We start from the raw sequence: 18,986 nt of genomic DNA on the forward strand, positions 1-18,986 counted from the left end.
TTCTTGGGCTTCATATTTTAAATTTTTGCGCCATTATTATAAATCACGTGACTACACGCTCCCCTTAAAAAAAAATAAAGGAATATTTCTCTTTTTCTCCATATAAAACAATTTCATTTACTCATGTAATTAAATTAAATGTATTACAATGCATTATCCGTCAAATTAAACCAGTTTTGCATTTTCACAACATACTATGCAATAATTCGAATCTACAATGAATCATTTTTTTTCTCGAGATCATATGACGCATATGTGACGTATCACAAAAATATGAGTATTTTGCTTTAATTTAGATAAATTTTTTTTTTAAAAAAAAAAAAAGAAAATTTCTCTTTTTCTCCGTGCGTATCAAAAAATTATCCATAATTAAAATTAAGTGTATTACAAACTAAACTATTTTGCGATCACAATAATTGTATTTTAAAAAAAAACATTTTTTCTTTGGAACGTATGATGCATATAACAAAAATATGAGTATTGTTGTATTTTCTCCGCATAATTTAATTTAAATCAATTTTTTTTTTTTAAAAAAAAAAAAGGAAATTTTCTTTTTTCTCCTTATCAAAAAATTATCCATTTATTCATGTAATTAAACTAAATGCATTATTTTTGCATTTTTACAACAATGTAATTTAAAAAACCATTTTTTTTCTCGAGATCATATAACGCATATGTGACATATCACAAAAATATGAGCATTGTTATACTTTCTCCGTGTAATTTAATTTAGATAAATTATTATTTTTTTTTTTAAAAAAAAAAGAAATTTTCTCTTTTTCTCCTTATCAAAAAATTATCCATTTATTCATGTAATTAAACTAAATATATTATTTTTGCATTTTTACAACAATGTAATTTAAAAGCCATTTTTTTTCTCGAGATCATATGACGCATATGTGACATATCACAAAATATTAGTATTGTTATACTTTTTTTTTAAAAAAAAAAATGGAAATTCCTCTTTTTCTCCGTGCGTATCAAAAAATTATCCATAATTAAATTAAATGTATTAAAAACATTAAAAACTAAACCATATTTGCAATCACAATAATTGAATTTTAAAAAAAAACATTTTTTCTTGGAATATATGAGACATAATAACAAAAATATAAGTATTGTTGTATTTTCTCTGCATAATTTAATTTATATCAATTTTTTTTAAAAAAAGGAAAATTTCTTTTTTTCTCCGTATCAAAAAATTATCCATATATTCATGTAATTAAACTAAATGTATTACATCAACCATTTTTGCATTTTCACAATAATGTATTTTAAAAAACCATTTTTTTTTCGAGATCATATGACGTATATACGCATATGTGACACATCACAAAAATATCATACTTTTTTTTTTGAAAAAAAAAATGGAAATTCCTCTTTTTCTCCGTGCGTATCAAAAAATTATCCATAATTAAATTAAGTGTATTACAAACTAAACCATTTTTGCAATTACAATAATTGAATTTTAAAAAAAACATTTTTTCTTTGGAACGTATGATGCATATAACAAAATATGAGTATTGTTGTATTTTCTCCGCATAATTTAATTTAAATCAATTTTTTTTTTTTAAAAAAAAAAAAGGAAATTTTCTTTTTTCTCCTTATCAAAAAATTATCCATTTATTCATGTAATTAAACTAAATGCATTATTTTTGCATTTTTACAACAATGTAATTTAAAAAACCATTTTTTTTCTCGAGATCATATAACGCATATGTGACATATCACAAAAATATGAGCATTGTTATACTTTCTCCGTGTAATTTAATTTAGATAAATTATTATTTTTTTTTTAAAAAAAAAAGAAATTTTCTTTTTTTCTCCTTATCAAAAAATTATCCATTTATTCATGTAATTAAATTAAATGTATTACATCAACCATTTTTTCATTTTCAACAACAATGTATTTTAAAAAACCATTTTTTTTTTCGAGATCATATGACGCATATACGCATATGTGACACATCACAAAAATATCATACTTTTTTTTTTGAAAAAAAAAAATGGAAATTCCTCTTTTTCTCCGTGCGTATCAAAAAATTATCCATAATTAAATTAAGTGTATTACACACTAAACCATTTTTGCAATTACAATAATTGAATTTTAAAAAAAAACATTTTTTCTTGAGAACGTATAACAAAAATATTAGAATTGTTGTATTTTCTCCGCATAATTCCCTATAAAAAATTTTATCCGTTATTTCTATAAAAACACTGTAAAAACTCCGTAAAAATGAGCCTTTCACAGAACCATTCACGGAAAATGTAAATGATTTGATAAATTCCGTGATATAAATTATTAATTCCAGAATTATGAGCCTTTTTACGGAAAAAGGACGGAATATAAAAAACATTTCTTTTTTTTCTCCGTATCAAAAAATTATCCATTTATTAATGTAATTAAACTAAATATATTATCAAACTAAACCAATTTGTTATCACAACATTTATAACAATTCGAATTTACAATATTCTGCCTTTAAGGAGAACATGATATCCGGTAGGCTTTTGTGGTTGAATCTTAAAAACGCCTTATTTTAATAAAGAAAATTTTGAAAAGGTATTATCCAAATTATAACATTAAAACAATGAAAATAAATATACATTCATGTTTAAAAAAGATTCTAGACAGATATACAACTTGTAATTTTTTATTGCATATAAATAAACGTAATGTTGCTTTTCAACGGAATAATGGAATAACCGATATAACATCAATTATCCTGTTATTAATATAAATTTTTAATGGAGTTAATAGGAGAAAAACAACAATCAACGTTTTTTATATTCTTCAAACATTCATTATAAACACTAATTAAGAAGATTTCTAAAAAAAAAAGATATATCACGCGTAAGTGCAACAAGTATTACAATGAAATTTTTTTTTCGTTCGTGTTATTTGGAACCGTAGAAATCATGAGAAAACTATAAAGCTTTTTTTAGATAAATTAAAAATCAAGCAATTTAATAGTAATAATCGTCTAAACATATATGCGCAATCCAGTGTTACAAGAAAGGTCGTAAAATTAAATTGTTCTATTTTTTCCTATAAAGAATTATCACTTATAATAATTTAATAATAATTTATCCATAATTCGGTTTCATTCGTATATTGATAGTATATATTACTGACAAATTGTTTTAACAGAAAAGTACTTTTGAATAAATTATATAAACGAGGAAATAGCGCAAGCCGAATTTAACCTTAAAGATTATTGTTTGGTATGACAAGTGAAATGCTTGGCGTTTTTTTAATGATGACTCACCTCGCATTTTTTTTTTTTTGATGTCAAAAAATAGCGATTCAAATTAGTGGAGTGGGAATTTAAAGTTTTTTTTTTAGAAAAAAAAAAAACAAAAATTAAAGAAAAAATTATAAAAAAAAAAACCCAATAAAAGAATTTCGGAAAATGTAATTGGCTAATTAACTAATAATTGATTTTCATATAAATAAATAATAAAATAAATAAATAAATAAATAAATAAATATTTATTTATTTTGACGGATCACGATTTTTGCAAAAAATAAAAATTAATAAAGTTAGTGCATTTTTTTTCTTTGTTGTCTTTTTTTTAGAAATACTTTATATATAAATAGTATATATAATATATAATGAGGGCATGGCGTAAAAAAAAAAAAGAACCTTAATGAACTTTGCATGTCATTTTAATAGTTATAAAGTATGTACTGTACTACTAAAACGCACAATCGTGTGTTACGACTGTTACGTGAAAACCCGCTATGATTATTTTGAGCGAGTTAAGAAAGTAGATGGGATATGTGGCAAAAAAAAAAAATTATTTTTCATTTTTCCGTGTCAAAAATTATTCATTCATTCATCAAATCGAAATGAATATATTATCAACCTAAACCATTTTCACATTCACAACAATGATACATGTGACAAAAATTAAAATAATTTACAAATTGTCTTCAAGGGAAAAAGTATTGCGGTAAACCTCAAAAGTAATCAAAACGCCTCATTTTTCCAAATCTAACATTAATTACAAAAAAACAATGGAAAAAATGTTCATTCGTTTTCTAAGATACCGATATATCGATATATCATTAAAAAAAGCACAAGGCTTTTTTAAAATCAATAAATTAATAGGAATGATCGACAACCTTTCTAAACAAGATTGATGTACGGATTTCCTCCGATAAATATTCGCTACAGAACAGTGCACCGAATCTAATGATATGCTTTCTATCCTATAATAAGTTTTACCGTATCGAATGTCTATATACTCTATAGACCCTAATACTATATAGAATATACATTTTAATCATATGCCCGACTTAGCCAATATCAACAATCAAGTACAAAAGGACAATCAAAAATATTTATCAAACAATATTTACCAGGAATAATCAATGAGCTGCGCCACTGCGCCACACAGTTGTCATATGTTGATTCTGCAAATCGACCGAAATGTACAAGACCAATTTGAAAAATTCATATGAAAATGGTATTTTGTTGCAAAGAAAAAGTATTAATTAATTAATTTAATTTATTAATTTAATTTATGTACTAATAACAAAACTTTATTAATTAAAATTGACAGGCAGTATCTGGTATACAAAAACAGCATAATAATAAGGCAATATTTAATTAATAGTTTATAACAATGCTTTTTACACGCATTCTGTATATGCAATTTATTACTTATACATCAATTTTTTTTTACATCACTAATTTTTATTAGGCACTAATGAAGTCAGATTAATAAGATTCATTATCAACGTTCACTAATTTATTATGAATGATTTTTGTTTCGTATTAATATTCATTAATAATTTCTTATGCAAAGTATTGAAAATGTAATTCATTGTAAAAAAAAAAGATAATAATTTCTAGCTATCTTATTATTCAATAAGATATTCGTAATAATGTCGTAATGTGGCGTAAAAGAATGATAGTTAAAGTTGTAAATAAAATAAAAAAAATAAAACCGAAATATATTTTTATGACTTGTCCAATTATCTAACTATTCCATAAATAGTAAAGATGCGGAGTTGGTTTCATATTTTGAAAGCAAACGAACAAATTTTGGGGGCGCTGCCTTGTATCGATCAATTTTTTAGAATGTAGTACAAACTTTTTTTATTTAAATTAAAATTATTATTATTTTTATTTTCTTTTTCTCTTCGCAATATTTACTTTAATATTTTTCTCTTTCTACTATTTCTTTACTAACATAAAAAAAAAAAAATAACTAATAAATAAATAACGAACTTAATTTAATAACTTGTCCAAGTTCAGATTTCTTATAGTTTTTAAAAAAAGGATATTTTTTTACCTTTGTTTGTTAATAATAATTCTTTAGAAATATTACAAAAAAACAAACACGCAAAACAAACAAACAATACGCACAGCTACAGCGCCACAGTCACAGAAGAAAAAAAAAAATTTTTTATTTTTAATTTACCATAGAATTATTCCAACCTATTGTTTAATACGGATCATAAACCCCGCACTTGTCAAACCATACTTGTTAAAGAAAGTTTATTATATAAAAAAGAAAAAAAAATTTTTTTAATATAATAATTTGTTGTAATAATTTTTTTGTAATAATTTTTTTTTTTAATGTAATTTAATGTAATAATTTTTTTTAATGTAATAAAAAATTTTTTTTTTCTTATGTTAATAATTTTTTTTAAATAAAATTATACTTTAATAAATAATTTTTTAAATTAAACACAAATAAAATAAATAAATATGTTATTATATTTTAACAAATTCAAAATGAAATTAAAAAAGGTACTAATAATAATGTCAGATTTTCAAAAATAGATAAATACCCGTCGTTTCTTTCTTCTGAACAAACCATGCAATGACTCCAAAACGACAGTTTAATTAGTTTTAAAAAATCGAAGAAAAAAGAAAATCGTTATATAAACCCTTTTTTTGACAATCAAAGAAAAATTATAATTTTTTTCTTTCTTTTTTTTTAGTAGAAGTCTTTATATTTTACTTATTCAAATCGTTTCTTCTACTATTTTGATAATGAATTACCGTTGCGAAGTTAATGATGATAATACAAAAATTACAATCAGTAATTTTGAAAAGCCCACTTCTTTAGATAATGCTACTTCTGCTCAATCTTGCATGTCACATTATTCTCGAGTTATTCGCGAACGTAGAAATAGAAGAGAACTAAGAAGAAAAACAAATGCTATATATCCGTTTGTAAGGTTATCTGTGCAAGTTACGAATAATCCACTCGTGAATGATTTTTTTAACGGTTCAACTTTTTACTAACTAATAAAATATTCGTTCGATACTTGATATTCCCATCCGATATGTTTTATTTTATATATCGGATTTATATCATGGGACCTTATTATATTAATTTATTTACAACAAAAATGAAATCGTGATAACAAATATTATTTTGACAAATGTCATATACCTAAAATTATTTTCAGTTCTTAGAATAGAAGCTTCTAACATATATTTTAACCTATATTCACAAATTCTCTCTTACTATAACCAATCTCTTCAATCTTCATAAAATATTATAACATTAACAATAACAATATTAGCACGTATTCTACAGCTTCGAACCCCATAATATTAATCATAGTTCTCTTCCAACTACTCAACACCTCATCATCTCGATGCTAACTACACTTACTGTATAATCCTACCTTCAAACTCACTATTTATACAGACTCTCTCAATATCAACATATAACAAGTAAACTAAAAGTTATAAATTTCTCACCTGTGCTAAGATTTTATCACATCATTTCAACCTTGAAACCTTCAGTCACACTCTGGTGACATCAACAACGATCAGGATGACGCTTCCAGGAACAGAAGATAATAGATGGAACGAAACTTCCACGTTTCACCCACAATAATAGATGATTCACGTTTATCTAACATTTGTTATTGGAATAAACAAATTCCCATTGAATAAAACATTAAAAAATTTCTACGTATATCATTGCAGCCAAATATTAACGAATTACTAGAAAATCACTTTAATGCTATTAGGGCAGGCTATTACAAATAACAACTAATAAATATTGGACTATGACGTCATTATGGATTAATCGTCAATTTCACTAAATCTCTCAGATGGACATTATTTCCCGCAACCGTTCAGTCTTTATATCAACCCGCAAAAATGCTTCTTCTTCTGTCAATCAGAAAAAGGAAACACCGCATTTATTTCGCTAAACTTACGGATCGTAAACCTTCGGAGAATTTCGACCGTAATATTTTCGTTAAACACAACAATAATCTCAGAACTTCAACACTTTCGATTTTCAATTGGAGACCTTCAATAGCAGCAACTCCGCTACCTATTAATATACATATATTTATTACTTCACGGTCTTATTGCTGAAGAACTTTTGACCTACGTTACGAGATTTATTCGTAAATCCAATATTCGACAACACCTCATCCTTTCTACTTACAATCTCTTCGCAAAAGATATCACGCAAAATATATTGTTCCTTCATTACGTTCCAACATGGCATCACCAAAAGATTAAAAAACAAAAACGTAAACGTTATCCAACCATCACAACATACAACTAATACACCTTATGTCAACGCTTATAGCAATGACCGTATGTTCGAAAAACCTCATCAAGACTCCACTTGATAAATTATTTAATCCTGACTGGTGGATAAAGGGTACATCATCTTATAGAAATATATATCACTTTACTTTCTTATCCGATCCGGTACCATGGTTGAACATTTGGGGAGCTTGAAAAGTTATAAAGTGTCCCAACTGGATTTTCTTTCTATTAGTCAAAGACTTCTTTACGAACATGATAAGCAATAAGGCAATTAAAAGCATAATAAGGAAAACTTTTATATAAGATTACAAAATAAGCACAACGGAAGTATATATCACTTTACTTTCTTATTCGATCCGGTTCTATTAGTCAAGATTTCTCTTTACGAATATGATAAGCAATAAGGCAATTAAAAGCATAATAAGGAAAACTTTATATAAATATAAGCTTAAATTAGGACATAATGAATTATCACATTGAAGTTAATTTGTTCGAATGGAATATGAACAGATTATATAAAATAGAAATTTGACAAAGTAAATAAAAATCAATGACAACAACTTAAATTTTAATTATTTATTTATCATTAAAATAAAAGACAAATTTCAAATTTCATATGTACAGTATAAATCTATGCTCATAGTAACAAATATGTAAAAAATCATGTCAATCTGTCATAATTATTGTTTATATATCTATTGTTATGTTAGGTTCCTAATTGGTACTCATTAATAAAAAATATATATCTATTATTGTTATTAGCATCAATAAAATCAGTGGCTTATATTAGTTTGTGCCTGTTATAGGTTGTTAAAAGCAAAAATTAATTACAGTATAAGTTTATAAGCAATATTTGACATAAAAAGTATAATGATTAAACTGTAATAGTCTATATGATTGCAAATATACAATTTTTAGCTGACAAAAAATATCAGTCCGTCAAAATAATATTTTAAAAAGTTATTTTAACTTCTTTAACGGTTCATATATTCTTGTTATGAGTTTTTAAAATTTGGAATTGACCGACAAATCACTTGGCTAAATAATTCGAAAGCGTGCGATAATCAAATCGTAATGATTTAATGATTTATTTCATAGTAGCCATGTTCATTTCAATTTTGATTGGGCTGATCAGTTTGTACAACGCAACCATTTTCTGAACTTTATAGCCCAATTTTTCGGGGGTTTTTTGGTCGAACACCAAAAATAACCAACCAAAATTAGATAATTTCTGTTTACGTGACATTTAAGAAAAAAATATATATCAATAGAAGGAGTTCGAACTAAATTTCCATCTAAAGCAGTTCAATTTGCGATCGAAAATAAAAAAATTTTATTGGATAATTTTTGTAAAACAAAATCCGACCGAATAATGCAACCGACCGGAAATGAACAGAGTACTACTCGATGATGTCATGTCTGTCACACTTTGATTTGACCAATCAGATTTCAAGTTCAGGTGTAACAAATATCATGTGAATTTGGCTGGATATATTTTTTCCAACTAAAAAAATCATACGAACAAATAAAAAAAAATGATTATATTACAGCAATGGCCTTTGATCCGACCGATCCGACCGATCCGACCTAAATGAAAAATAAATAGGAATATTAAAAAAGTACTCGGACATCCCAATATTGATGATCATTTGTCGATCATTTGCCGATCATTTATTCAATTATAGTCTTATAGATCAATTTACATAATATATGTTCAAATTTCACAAATAACTTAAATTTATTGCATATTAAATTTCATTAGATTTGGATTGTTACTGAGCGAGTAACTTTTATTAGTAGCAACTTTTTAGCTTTTATTATTATTCTGTATGTTTATTAATAAATATCAGATATTTATTTTTATCAAACATAATTGACTGTCTTTACATAAAATTGATTATTTATACTTTGTGGTTTATTTGGCATACATTTATTCTGTGGCATTGGTTTATTTGCCATATATATGTTACTAATGAAAAACCTACATTATGAATCGGATCACTGCATTATTTTTACCATATATTATATATGATATAAAGAAAATTTGTGCAAAGTTTCAAGTTTCGCCTATGCATATTCATTTTCGCCCATCAATTTTTGTCCTGATGATTGGCAAAAATGAATGAATTATCACATGCAAATAATGCATTATGACAATATCAGATATTAAAAATTAAGCTAGTAATCACATAATTAAAATTATATGATAATGTAGTGTTTTAACTTGGATTTCCATTATTTTTTTGCCACATTATTTTGTGGCTGTTCAATAAGTTTTGGTTGGTAAAATGATTGGCAAGGTGATATAAGCATGTCCGCTATGCACTGCTGGCTTTATTATATCGAAAAAGCGTAATGTAAATCTAAAATATTATTTTATTCAAATTTAGCATCATTGTGAAAAGAATTATCTTTTTTACACAAAATATTAACATGCATTATATTACTCATATATTATCATATATTACGAGAACAAAAAAAAATCAATAAAATCAGATAAAATCACTTATGTTTCACAGTTGTGGCTTAAGTGGGCTTGAACTTTTTTTAATGACGCGATTAATAAATTTCATTTTTTTTTTACAATATATTCTTCTAAAGTTCGTTAATTGTTCATTTATTTGTTGTATAATTAATTTAAATTTACTTGGTTTTCTTTTTTACACAAAATATTAACATGCATTATATTACTCATATATTACGAGAACAAAAATAAATCAATAAAATCAGATAAAATCACTTATGTTTCACAGTTGTGGCTTAAGTGGGCTTGAACTTTTTTTAATGACGCGATTAATAAATTTCACTTTTTTTACAATATATTCTTCTAAAGCTCGTTAATTGTTCATTTATTTGTTGTATAATTAATTTAGATTTACTTGGAAAACTATTTTTCCACTTACTCCAAATAAACTTTATTCAATTCCTTCACAATTGTTTTTTTTTATATTAATTATATTGATTTAGATATTTTTTCATTTCAAATTTATTTTATTCTATTTTTTTTTTATTCCATAATATTTTCCCTGAATAGCAGATTGACCTATTTTAATGAAACTATACCTCTGCTATTCTGTCTCATCGAAAAAATAAAAACTTTCCTCTAATTAAAAAAAATCGTTCAAAAAAAAATTCCAATGGAACAAATTAAATACGATCCGACTGAAGTCGATTCTGAAAAAACATCGGTATTTATTTGTCTTTTTTTTTAAAAAAAAAAAATAAATAAGATAATTAAATCGATAATCCTTTCTTTTTTTCTTTTTTTAGAAAAAATTAGATATTGATGATCCATTAGAAAGATCAGCAAGACGAACAGAATTAATACAGAGTACTGAACAAGGATCAATATCCGCGGAGAAACCTGCTTGCGTAGAATGGCATGGAATAAGTTATTCTATATATGAAGAAAATAATGTATCCCGGTGGGATAAAATTAGAAATTCTGATTCTAAATTAGAATCTGGTAATCACGTACGAAAAATAATAGAAAATATTCATGGTTGTGCTAATCCAGGTAACTAATTTATGAATTTTGTACATGTATATTTTTTTAAAAAATAATAATCTTATTTCATTTAAAAATAATTTAAAAGGTGAGGTTCTCGCGATCATTGGACCTTCTGGTTGTGGTAAAACCACTTTGTTAAATCTTCTTGGCGATCACGTTGGAAGTAAAGGAGTTCAAGGAACTATAACTCTAAATGGTCATAAAATAACAAAAAATTCAAAGAGATTTGTTGCTTATTGTACTCAAGATGCAATCTTTTTCTCTCATTTAACCGTAAAGGAAACTCTCAGTTACACTGTAAGTAACGTCGACAGAACGTCCAAAACTGAAATACTGTGCCATCGTTCTTTACTTTTATGTCGATACTTTTTTTTTATATATTAGGATTAAATTTTTTTTATTTACAAATTTAATAGGCTCGATTACGTCTTCCACGTGAAGTGCTACGACGTGATAAATTAAAACAAGTTGAAAATATTATGGAATTATTAAATTTGACGAAATGTGCCAATACGATAATAGGAGACCATAAGACTCATGGTGTATCGGGAGGAGAAAGAAAACGAGTCAATATTGCATCTGAGCTGTTAACAGATCCAAGTGTCATTTTATTAGACGAACCAACATCCGGTTTGGGTGAGTAATCAAAAGATAATTTTGAAATATTCGAAATATTCGCTTCATTTTTTTTTATTAATTTCTTACTCAAATTTCATTATCAGATTCTTCGTTGGCTCTTGAGATTACAAAAATTCTTAAAGAATTCGCTGTTAAGCAAAAGAAAACCATTATTATGGTTGTCCACCAACCTTCATCTCAGGTATTTGAAATTTTCGATAAATTAATGGTAATGGCTGATGGACATATGGTCTATTTTGGTGAAAGAGCTGGTGCAGTGGATTACCTTGCTGATCAAGGATATAAATGTCCCCCTAATTTTAATCCTGCTAATTATGCATGTATGTATTATTTTTTATTATAAATATTTATATTATAAAATTTAAATAAATATATGCAACATTATAACGTTTTTCTTTTCATTATAGTGGAACTTTTAAACGATAATACAATCAAGCAGAAATTAATAAATGCATATACACATAAAACTCGTGATGATCCAACGGGAAAACAAGTAGTCGAAAAGTATTCTCGTAGAACGCATGTTGATGATCAATCCAAATTAAATGCACCGGTTACAAGTGAACGTCGTTGGGAAGCTACATTTTTGCAACAACTCTCGATTCTTACCGAAAGAAACTTTAAACAAAGTAAAAAAACTATGTTATCAAGAATTAGTATATCTATAGCTATTACTTTGACTATATCTTGTATCATAATTTGGTTTCAAATTCCTTTCGCTGAACCTAATATAGATGATCGTATTTCAAATGTGAGTATCGATGATATAAATTCTTTTTTTTTTTTTTAACTTCATTTATTCTATTTATTCTAAATTTCTATTTATTTTTATTATAGATTTTCTTCGGTAATATGGATTGGATATTCCATGCATTTGGTAGATCAGTATTATCTATCCCGTTGGAATTAGACATGTTAATGAAAGAACGTCAATCACGATCTTATCGTTTACTATCATATTACTTATCCAAACAAATCGCCGAATTACCTTTAGTCTTACTTAATCCTACATTATATACTATTCCAGTATATTGGGCAACAAATTTATTACCAGATTTTGGTAGATTTGTAGCTTATTTAGTAGTAGTTTTACTTAGTGCAATAACTTCCCAGAGTTTCGGTTATTTATTTGGTGCCACTATATTGAACGTACAAAAAAGTATATGTAAGTATTATTTTAAATATTTTGATCTTATAATTTATTTTTAACTAATTGAATTTTTTTTCCTATCGAATATAGCTGTTGGTTTGGTATTTATGGTTATAGTTACGTTATTAGGTGGATTTTATGTAAAACAATTACCAACTGGCTTAACTTGGTTAAAATATCTTGTAAGTAGTTACGATAAATCTGAATTTTGTTTTCAAACCAATAATATTAACAATTTTCTATCTCTATTAATAGTCATTTCTAAAATACTCGTATTCTTTGCTTATGCAAATTCAATTTGATTCACCGAAAGCTCAATTTAGATGTGCTAGGCCAGGAGAATTACCTGCCGGAAAATTAAGTATGTGTAACGCAGGAGATAATACTCCAATGTCAAGTATTCCCGGTATTTCTATAATAGAGAATCTAGGATTAAATGAATTACCTTGGTATGCTAACCTAATAGTATTATTAGGTTTCTGTATTGTAGTGCGTGTTCTTGCTTATTATCCATTACGTAAAAACAGTAGTAGAGACTAAGAAGAAGAATAATAGCTATTATAATAGAATACTCTACTTGTATAATTTTGAATCATATCTGATAATGCTCAAGTGATAATTGACATCATTCACCTGTATCGCTACAATCAAGTCTTCCTTTTTTTCATTCTTTTAATCTAGAAGTAAATTTATATAACCACAATAAATTATATATATTATAAAATTTTTATAATTATTTGACATATACGAAATCATTTACTTGATGCATAAAGCAAATTTTTTTGGTGTGATTTTTTTTCTCGATTTGCAATCATGCTATTACGAAATTGTTCAAAAATCACAGTTATGATATCATCCCAATTGAAGCGAAAATAAATTTCTATTCTATTCCAAATTACAGTATTGTTGTTATAAGGATAAATGGTCGTATAAGGATGAAATCGGATAAAAAGATTACCGAATTCCGATTATAAGTTGTGCTTACCATAACACCGCAGCATAATCCGATCAATGATCTACAGTAGATTCAAAACAAAAATATTTTATAATGATAATAGTAAAATATATAAATAAAGACAAAAAAAATTCTGGAAAAAACTCCGATAAATGATCATTTTTCTAGTTTTTATTCCGAAGAAACTCGGACACGTGATCATTTTCTGAAAAAATTTTTATAGGGAATATAATATAGATTATAAATATTTGAAGTTTTAAAAAGAAAAAAAAATCAAAAAAAAAATCAAACTGAAAAAAGAAAAGTTCCAAAAAAATATTTCGGTTTTAGAAAAGACCAAACGAAATAGGAAGTTGAAAAAAAAAATTTTTCAGGTCTGAAAAGGAAAGTATTTTTTAAATAGAGAATTTAGTTGATTTAAATTATATAAATAATAGAAATATTGATAAATTATAACTTATACCCTATAGTATTATTAATCATATTAATCATTAATTAGTTGGATATATATATAATACAAAAGTATATATTGCAAATTAAATATATCACTTACAATCTAATATTTAAATAAAGAATATATAATTAGTTGAGTTATACCAAAATATTAAATAAAAAAATATAATATTATTAAATATTGTAACTTACCATCTGTAATATAATAAATTATTGAGTAGTTACTTAAACAAAAATTTAGTTATTTGAATATTGTTTTAAGAATTTAAATAAATGATAGCCTACTAACTATAGTATTATTAATCATTAAAATAATATTTTGTCATGGATTATAACAAAAATAATTAATTCCATTACTATTGAATTATAAGAACCCTATTAACTTACGAGCTAAATCATTTAAATATAATTTTTAAAAAAGAAACATAATTTAAATTAATGAAGTATTACATTATTACATAACAATAAAGTAATATAATAATAATTAATATTCAGCTTGTTTAATTTATTATATTTACCTTCAGATTCCTCAGTGCTACTTGGAACTTATTGCAATTTGATAAAAATCTTAGAATGATTCTAATTTGTATTAAATATCATGTTATATGCTTTTTACCTTCATCACTATTGTGAGACATTATTATATTATTGTATCAAAAGATTCTCCCTAATTGAAAAAGATAATGTCAGTTTTTTTTAATTAAACGCCTTTATTATATTAATGGAATATACATTTATGCAATGTTGATCAAACATTACACAGATAAATTTTGTATTGTGGCACAGCAAAATTAAAATTTACTTAATAATTAGTCCGAAGTGTAACGAAGGACTATATTACTTATATCTAGTAATTCCCAATTATATTGCTCATCACAAGAACTGAACCTATGAACCGTCACTTAAGACTTAATACCAGTTTCCGTTTCCCTTAAAGTCTCAGTATTAGCATCATAGTATTGTGATTTGTGAACAAAATTTACAAATAATTCTGTTGTCTTGATCAATTTTTATCTCAAAATATTGAAAATATTAAAGGACGAGAATATCTATCCATAATTCGACCTTGAAGTTTCATGTTTTTTTTATTACTTTTCATAATTTGAAAAGAGAAATCTGACGAACTTTTATCTAAAATTTTCATAAATTATTTCTGCCTTGTTTGAAATTTTAACAAAAGTAACAAGGAATTATCAGAGAAGAAAGAGTAGACATTTTTATGTAGAATTCTTACATTTTCATTTTTAAAAATACGGCGATTTACACAGTGAAATTTGATAAACCGGATCTATCAGTTCCACTAAAAATATCCGGTTTATTGGGATATCCGGTATATCGAAATTTAAATTTCGATATACTGAAAATCTATTATACTGAATTTAAAATTTTCATGCTAAATTTAATTTTTTCATCTTAGTTTTAAGTCATAGAGTTCATGAAAAATATTTTTAATTGAAGATATAAGTAATACATAACTTCAGCCAGAATTAAGATTTTTATAATTCTGGCAAAAATTAAGATTTACCGCATCACGTTACTTAAATTTTATTGGTTAATGATCACGTGATACTGGTTATCGAATCATTTTTACTATAGCTAGTTAGAAAATTGATCCGTTATAGAGCTTTTACTAGTAAATTCCGAACTATTTTAATATACAGTGTGGGACAAAAAAAATGAGAATTTTATTTTTGATCATTAACGTTAAATTATAATAGAAAAACGGGTGAAATTTACTGTATTTTAAAGCTTAAGATCAGCTGATTTTATTAAAAAAAAATTTAATATTATACACATTCGCCATTATTTCAATAATTAACTTACAACTTCGTCTAGTTGACTTTAAAATATCGATTAGAACGATTTTTAGAGTATTTTGGCATTTCTCCATCATAAATTCTTCCAAATAATTAAAATTTTTTTGGTATTCACTTCTCCGCCTTTATTTTTGTGATATCCAATAAATTTCAATAGGATTTTGGTCGGGGCTATCTCATGACCACCCTGAAACTTCTGATGAATTTTCTTTTAGACTGAGCTTAGAAAAAATGACTATTATGCATGGTAGTTTTCTTATTGGAAATACCAACGAACGACTACAAAGCATCCAGAAGATCTCAGAAGCACATGTACAAAAAATTTCTGCATAAATCTCGATGTTCATAATTTGTCTGAAACAAAATAAACTTGCTTTTCCCTTCACAAACAACCGCCCCACGCCATAATTTTTTATATAAGTACAACAAACAAATCTTTCCTCTTTATACTAATATTTAACAGTGTTACTAAAGAGTTGCAAGGCTGATTTATCAGCAGATAAAATTTTTTTCCATTGGTCATAATATTATTTTATGCCCACTCTACATGTCTTTGCTTGTGTGCTTCAATTAACATAGGAGTTGCTTTGGGAAGTTTTTTTTTACATAACCAACACTTGAAAGATGACTTCTAATTGTTCTATATTATACTTTTCACCTGTATTTTTCAAATTTCTTGCTAAAGTTCTTGTAGAAAAGGATGTATCATGCCTTACATATTGACTGAGTGTATGGAATGCACTGTGGTAATTTTTTTTTAGGTCTTCCATTCCCTCTAGGATGCTCCAAAAACTAGTTTTTTTCGATTTTTTTTGTTTTTATAAATTGTTGACAATAAAAATTACATGGGGTTGTGTAATTCTTTAATATTATATATACCATTATTTTATAAGTCTAATAAGAATTTATTATAGGTTTTTCCTTTTGCGCAAGTCATTGTTTTGGAATTTCTCACGAAAATAAAGGGTGTTGATGGACGCAAAGACAGTCAAACGTAGTCACAGATGTAAGATTTATTATGTATTTAAGTGGTACAAATTTAGTTTATTTTTGGCGATGTAGATCATCTTTTACTCACGTGATCACTTTTCTCATTTTTTTTGTCCCACACTGTACGTGATTTGGTTCCAGCAAAAAAGTCCGGTTTAGGCCCAAATCCGGTTTATCGAATTTTATTGTGTATTTATAAGTATAGGATTTTTTTTGAAAACAAAAAGATCATTTTTTATATTTCTTTTAAGAATAGATGTTTTAAAAGTTTAACATGAATTTCGTCATGATATTATAGCCCGCAGTAACTGCAAAAATTGTATTACACGTTATTTCATTTTAGGACATGACATCATAGTCATCATATTTTATGTGTAAAATGCACATTCAAATTTTGGATATGTAAAACATGTAATTTTTGTATTTCATATTAAAAAGAGATATGCGGATTTTGAAAGCTGTAACAAATTTGATATATGAAAAAAGTACGATTTTATATGCAGATTTTGTACGGTTGCAAGTATTATAAGAATGTTAATTTTTTGTCATACCTTTGCTTAATTATAAAAATTATATGTTACTGTACAAAAAAACATATAAATTGTCTAAAAAATAAAATCTATAGAATTAATAAATTATAAATATTTTTAAAAGGATTTTTATTAAAAAATTAAACGTTCAACTTTACGTACATCGAAGGTTAACATTTATGTCACATGATCATGCGATGGCTGTGTTTCAATGATTCATTTATGGGTAGTGAAAAAACATGCATAATATATATAATCTGTCATGTGTTAGTGATAAGAGTGAGTCTCCTCCAATTTTAGTAATAAAGTATGAGAATAAAGAATTATTTATTTTTAACTTGTTTTTACTTCATTTTTGATTTATGATTTATTAACGTTAACTTTTATTTTTTTTTTAATGTTAACTTTCTATTTTTTATCATTATGTGCAATAATGAAAATATACTTATTTAATAATCTAATTAATTCATTCATGAAATTTTTTTATTAATTTTATTCAAATCTTAAAATAATAGGAAGATATGACGGAATATATAGTACAAAAAAAATGAAGAAGCTATTATAAATACAAAAAGATGAAAGATTGTAGATAGTTTGTAAAGTAAATGCATCTATTTAATAATTTTATATAAAAAAAACATTTTAACTTTTGTTTGAATTTTTAAGCTAAAGGATAAAGAAAACTGAAAAGAAAGCAATAGCAAAAGAGCAAAAGATCAGAAAAAAGAAAGAAGGGATTTAATTGGGATAATTTATTTGAAATATTGATTAAATCATCACCGGCTAATTTGTTCAGAATTTAATTATTATGACTATGAAAAAAACAATTAAATTAAAATCCTTATATCCAATCTTTTATAATTGTAAAATAAACATCTTATGCTTTTACAATTTTATTTTTACAATAGTAAGTTAAAAATAGAAGGATATAAAGTGAATGGAAATTAAAAAAATTTGACTATTATAGCGGGAGGAGACGTTCTACATACTGTATGTATATTTTATTAACATCATGATGAAACGGTTGAAACGTTGCAATATGAATTCAACTGCGCTACAATGTCGTACTCCAAATGTACACCTTATACTTGAACATTTTTAATAAAAAAAAACGCAAAATGTTAAGCTAAACAATGATAACCTTTAATTAATAATAAAAGAAATACAATATAATAAAAAGACATTTCATTCGCTTCTTTTAGTTAAAAGAAGAATTTTATATGAAATTATTGGTCTAACATTTATAGGAAATCCCTGCTTGGAATCCCTTAAAGCACCCAAAAAAAGTTATAAACATAATTTTTGATGAATTAAAGAAATAAATTAAAGAAACTTTGATTTTTCAACTTACTTGTATAAAAAGACTTTTATTTAGTTAGTAGACAATTGGATTTAAA

At 25.4% G+C, this 18,986-nt stretch overlaps 2 protein-coding genes across 2 annotated transcripts; both read left to right on the plus strand.

Moving 5' to 3' along the window:
- Positions 1-6,011: 6,011 nt before the first annotated feature.
- Positions 6,012-6,266, plus strand: OCT59_009355 (uncharacterized protein; the record flags this gene model as incomplete). The annotated part of the gene is made up of 1 exon (XM_066133492.1): positions 6,012-6,266. One exon carries the CDS (start codon positions 6,012-6,014, stop codon positions 6,264-6,266), a length of 255 nt encoding a protein of 84 aa, XP_065999927.1.
- Positions 6,267-10,681: 4,415 nt separating this feature from the next.
- On the plus strand, positions 10,682-13,384 carry OCT59_009356 (uncharacterized protein; the record flags this gene model as incomplete). The annotated part of the gene is made up of 9 exons (XM_025309678.2): positions 10,682-10,732; positions 10,815-11,061; positions 11,141-11,352; positions 11,472-11,691; positions 11,778-12,014; positions 12,102-12,445; positions 12,532-12,859; positions 12,935-13,026; positions 13,100-13,384. 9 exons carry the CDS (start codon positions 10,682-10,684, stop codon positions 13,382-13,384), a joined length of 2,016 nt encoding a protein of 671 aa, XP_025165441.2.
- Positions 13,385-18,986: the final 5,602 nt, after the last annotated feature.

Source organism: Rhizophagus irregularis, chromosome 17, assembly GCF_026210795.1.
Source record: "Rhizophagus irregularis chromosome 17, complete sequence".
Lineage (NCBI taxonomy): Eukaryota > Fungi > Glomeromycota > Glomeromycetes > Glomerales > Glomeraceae > Rhizophagus > Rhizophagus irregularis.